Here is a 5,341-nt window from a genome sequence, read left to right as displayed (position 1 = left end):
TCCTTCGTAGGGCACAGTGCAGCTGCCGGTCACAAATCTCAGCAGCTGCTTTCTCTGTTCTTAACTGAACATGTCCACCGCAGCCCAGAAATCATTGATTGCTAGAGATCCGGATTTGTATCCTATGGGTGGTACAAGATGACACTATTAGTGCATCAATGAAGAGAAATCAGTTTGCTGGAAGCAGAACTTTACAATTACAATAATGATAATCGTAAAAAGTGACAAAGATAAAAGGAAAGACTGATCACAATGCTAAATGCTAATGGTGGATTTTCTGTAGACGTGCTGCTCAGTCAGTGTGGGACCGTGCTGTTCTCTCACCAATGTACACTGTGTTGGCCTTCCAGTCGTCCACGTCGATTTCCTTTCCAGAAATCATTAGGGGCAAAGTTTGTGTATCGAACACCTTCACCCTGTTTTAGTTCAACACCTGCATAAAGACAGAAGCAGAGTATGAATACAGCAATTCTGGAATGACCACCGTAAAGTGAATGGATTCTAATTCCCAAAGTCAGAAAATAAAGACAACATACCTCATGGAAGCCCTTGACCACGGCTTTGGTCTGCGCCACCAGTCCTCGTTCCAACTTCCGCTTAATCACAAGGTCAATAAATTCCTTTTTATTCATTTCAGTGACCAGGATCTTTGAACCCCCTGTCTTTAGTTCACGTTCCAGGACCTGCGCAATGTCACAAAACAAAAATGTCACTAAATGCTGGTTGCCTCCACTAAAAAGCGGTGAAATCCTTACCTGACCAAATACCTTCTATGCGACTGTAAAGGTACAATCCAGTACATCGGTGATGTCATTTTCCATCATCCACTTTAAACTCTGGTGGTACGCCAAATCTACATCTTTTACATCGCTGAGGTCATGTTGCCTAATAGAAGAACATATTTACAGATATTCCCTCACATCAATTATTACAAAAACAGCAAGAAATGTTTTCCACTCACTGTTTGAGCAGGGCCTTGTAGAAGGACTGGGTGAAGGTGACCGGCAGCAGATGCCTGTGGATCATGGCCATAGCCAGGATACGCCCACAGAACCGAAACCTGAACACAGACACATAGAAAGCACCGTTCATTAAAACAACAATTTCTTTGGCAAATGTGATTAAGAACATTTGATATATATATATTTGCGGTTTTAACCGAACATCAGGCCCTGACCATTTCAGGTGATTTTTCCTGGCAAGGCAGTTGGGACTGATTTGTACGGCGTAGTTGTGGCTGCCGACATATTCAAACAACCCATGGCTCGGGTTGAACAGCATCCTGGACAGCTGGCAGAAGAACTCCCGAGATATGGCATTTTGATAGAAACTGTAATGCAGAAACAGCAAGAACAGTACAATAAAAAATAAAAGAAAAAAATGGCTTAAAAATCTCCAATCAGTAGAAATATAATTTCATGAGATCACATGCTACTATGAGATAAATGTCTGATGTTCTATATTCTGCCTCCAAAAAAAAGTATTACCTACCCAGCCTCTCCCTTAAACATGACGTAGAGCCTTCTCTTGCTTAGAAATGGTGGAGACAGATACATGATTCTCTTGAACGCACTCTCTAGCAGGCCTTCTCGTGTAATGTTTACACTTAAAAAGTGATCAAGACAGAGGTCATGTTATACATGCTCAAGATCTTTTACATAACATACCATTACATCTCTTACTTCCATATATGACTTACCATATATATCGGCCCTGGCCGTACCCTCTACACAGAAGATCTCTGTAGAAATTCGAGCGTTTCTGTCTAAACTTCTCTATGCTGACGGGGGGAGAGCTCTGTATCTTAGGCTGGTGGACGTTCAGGACCTTGTCGTCTACATTATTCACTTCAACCTGCTGCAGATGAATCTGTGAAGGACCATTGTTCAGGTACAACGAACAGCCTTCACCAAGGTTCTCCTCCTCCTGCTTCTGACCCTCAGGGCACTGGGGCAGTTCTTCTTCTTCCTCTAAGAAAAAAAAAGTTGTTCAGCAAACACTTACAGATTAAACATCACTGTAAACTAGAAATGTTCTGTAAACTAAACTAATATTACACTGAAAAACACAAGATGGGGACAGAAAAAGTTATTGCAAAAAGAAAGACAAACCTGTAGTGCTGGAGGACTCGAGCAGAAAGCTGAACTGGAGCTCACCACTCACATGTTCTGTTGGTGATGTTCTCTCCAAAGTGTAAGCCACCACATTGTCACTGCAAAGAAAAAGAAAGGTAATTAGCCAATTACTAACGGCACAAAATGAACTGAAAATCCTCGTGTGATGTAGAAATATTGTTTTTACTCGATGCTGCCAATATCCAGTAGAACCTGCACTGGAATGGACAGCCGGCCAAGATTTGGGAAGATGGCGAACTTGTCCTTCACTCTGATATCCAGAATATCAGAAGGCAGAGCGACTAGATTTAATGTCTGAAAAAGTACAAACACAAGGAGATAAAAAATCAGCTTCACAGTAGTTTGATATTATAGAAGCAATTTATCCAATGTGATTTGTACATAGATTAAAATCAGATAGAATCAGAAGTAAAATTCCAACCTCTCTGTGCCACACTGGGTTGCAGTTGTTGAAGACGATGCCCGTCCGCCTGCTTTCTCTGTAATGGTGGGAAGCAGGCGGGTCTTGTTCACCGGAAGGCCGGACAGCGATCTTCAGGTACGTGTTGGGTTTCCAGAACATACCACTCTTCAGCGCAAATGCCTGGAAGTCTGTGGAACAGAATTTCATTGTTTTACACACACTTCACCTGTACAGCTTCCATCTCTAGACATCTGAGCAGCAAAACAAACCAGAGACCACAAGTGTTCAAGCTGAAACCGTCAGCAAGACACAACTGCAGGATGGATTCTTCCAGTTTCAGCACCACGCGGAGGAGGAGAGGAAACGGTGGAATAAAATTTCATTTCATCGCCAGATTATAACTAGAATATAACACACCGAGCCAGGAATGCCTCTAAATGAAACTCTTGCACTTTGGGTTTGTGCCGTTTTCCACGAAGCAGTTTAGCGTTTTAACACAAAAAATGTCGGGTGGAGTCCTACCTGACAGGGTGAAACTCAGGAGGTTTGGTGGAGTCTGAATGTTTGGGGAATTTCCCTCGGTTCTTCTCTCTGTGGTTCTCATCTTCTTGCTCAGGAAATTTGCTACTATTCTGTCTACTGAGCAAATTCTTTCTTCTGCAATCTCTCACAGAATGTTTAAAGCTGGTAGGAAACGCGCTTTTATATGCACTGTGACGTCAGACGCTAACCGCTGATTGGTTAAACCTCCTAATCTCTGATTGGTCAATATCGTTGTACCACTGGCGCTGAATTCTGATTGATTTATTTAACTAAATAAGCAGGCACTTTATATACAGTATGTATTTAATATATATACAGCATAGATATAAATACACTAGATGCCGCATTCAGCCTCTCAGCAGGCGTCAGTACCGTCGCTATATTTGAACGGGGTTCCAAGCTTCATTCTAACACGCTGGTCTGACGGTACGGGCGAAAATGCGAGATTTTACACCGCGTACCGCTGTAATAACGAAGGAATAAGGCAGAACGGTTCACTAATTACATTTTATTTTATCATCTTGTATGTTACGGAATATTGTGTTCCGTATAGAACGTTATTCATGTTACAGACCAGAACATCTTTCCTCCATCTGCACCCATTAGTAGTCACCTCTAAATATTACACTTCTGGACAAATCTATACAAAATGCCTCTGTGTATTGACCGGCCCTATCTAGAGTTATTTTTTGTTTTTCTTTCATATTAATTATATAAAAAATAAAGTATTTTCCTTGTCTAAAAAAATATTGTGTACAGCTCCTTGTCTTTAGTTCTCTACAAATCCATATAAATGCCTGTTGCTCTGTATGAATGTGTACATTTTAATGCATGAATGGTAAAGGCTACATGGTTTATCATGAAGACTGCCAGGGTCTTTCAGAGAACATTTCTCGTCTTTTTGTGGTGTTTGTATTTGAATTGTTCTGCAGTATGAGTTTAGTTTAGGTTTATTTCGAATGAAAAAAAATACTCATATGCAGATTGAATGAAAAAAAACGCTTCTCTGTTAAATTATTTAAGGCTCGGTCGTATTTACGCGACATCTAGTGTTTATATTTATGGCGATGAAGTGTGAGATGGCAAGAAAACAAGAAAAACGTGCATCTACACCACGTTTACTAGCACGTGTACATAAAAAGCTTGCATGTACACTACTTTTTCCTTGTGTGGTGTGCGTGTATGTGCACGATTTTATGTATATTATGATGTTGCTGTAATATTAAACAGAAGTGTGTGTGTTGGGGTTTCTGAATAATAAGATCGCTCCTCTGCTCCCGTTTCCAGGACTTTTAAAAACTGGCGGGGACTCGCGCACCTCTTCTCCTCTTCCCCCCTCTACCCGACCCCGTCACGTTGGTTCCGCCCCACAAAACCATTACTGCCGAATGGAGCACATACCGTCCTCCATTCCTACTCACAAGTAGTGTATGTGCAAGGACCGTGCAGAGGTTCCAGCTGGTTCCGTCCAGCTTTCTGAACAGCTCTGGACCTCCTGCGTCCTGGGAAAATGGCCGGAACCACTTGAGAGGTCGTACAGGGCATCCGGGAAGTATTCACAGCGCATCGCTTTTTCCACATTTTATTATGTTGCAGTCTTATTCCAAAATGAATTAAATGCTTTTTCATAATTGTACACACAACATCCCATAATGACAACGAAAAAAATGTTACCAGGCCTACCAGGCCTTCCGTTCATATATGAACCAGAATACACAGGTTCATATATGAACCAGAAGACACAGGTTCGAACCCCAGTGGTGGTGGCCTAGCGGTTAAGAAGGTTGTCGGTTTGAATCCCGATCCTCCAAGGTGCCACTGAGGTGCCACTGGGCAAAGCAGCGTCCCCACACACTGCTCCCTTGGTGTCAATCATGTTGTTCCACAATATCAATGACAAACTGTCTCTGTCACTATTGGTTGTAAGGTGTTCTGGATAAGTGTGTCTGGTAAATGCCATAAATTTAATGTAACAGCCTTTACTCAATACTTTGTTGATGCACCTTTGGCAGCATTTTTTTTATATGTTTTGAATATGCCACAAGCTTGCCTCAGCTTTTATTGGCCCATTCTTCTTTGCAACGCCTCTGAAGCTCCAACAGGTTGGATAGGAAGTGTTGGTGCACAGCCATGTAAAATCTCTCCAGAGATGTTCAATAAGATTCAACTCTGGGCTCTGGCTTGTCCTGAAGCCACTTGTCCTAAAGCCACTCTGGAGTTGTCCTGAAGTCACTCCTTTCATATCTTGGCTGTGTGCTTA

The 5,341-nt window shown here is 42.0% G+C and overlaps 1 protein-coding gene across 3 annotated transcripts; it reads right to left on the bottom strand.

Moving 5' to 3' along the window:
- Nucleotides 1-344: 344 nt before the first annotated feature.
- LOC114774240 (E3 ubiquitin-protein ligase HECW1-like) lies at nt 345-3,298 on the bottom strand. Of its 3 annotated transcripts, XR_003744768.1 has the most exons (11): nt 3,061-3,298; nt 2,557-2,726; nt 2,302-2,429; nt 2,112-2,212; nt 1,700-1,967; nt 1,492-1,605; nt 1,178-1,330; nt 962-1,060; nt 756-885; nt 537-683; nt 345-433 (listed from the first exon to the last, which is right to left on the bottom strand). XR_003744768.1 is itself a non-coding variant. In XM_028966180.1 (10 exons), exons 1-9 carry the CDS (start codon nt 3,140-3,142, stop codon nt 771-773), a joined length of 1,230 nt encoding a protein of 409 aa, XP_028822013.1. In that variant the 5' UTR covers nt 3,143-3,298; the 3' UTR covers nt 603-683; nt 768-770. The 3 variants fall into 3 exon arrangements, 2 of the variants coding, with proteins under 2 accessions (XP_028822013.1, XP_028822012.1); XM_028966180.1 differs by lacking the exon at nt 345-433 and having other exon boundaries at nt 603-683; nt 768-885; XM_028966179.1 differs by lacking the exon at nt 345-433 and having other exon boundaries at nt 661-885.
- Nucleotides 3,299-5,341: the final 2,043 nt, after the last annotated feature.

Source organism: Denticeps clupeoides, unplaced genomic scaffold (genome assembly GCF_900700375.1).
Source record: "Denticeps clupeoides unplaced genomic scaffold, fDenClu1.1, whole genome shotgun sequence".
NCBI lineage: Eukaryota > Metazoa > Chordata > Actinopteri > Clupeiformes > Denticipitidae > Denticeps > Denticeps clupeoides.
The sequence above is the reverse complement of the archived record's forward strand: the minus strand, read 5'-3'. Positions and strand labels throughout refer to the sequence as shown.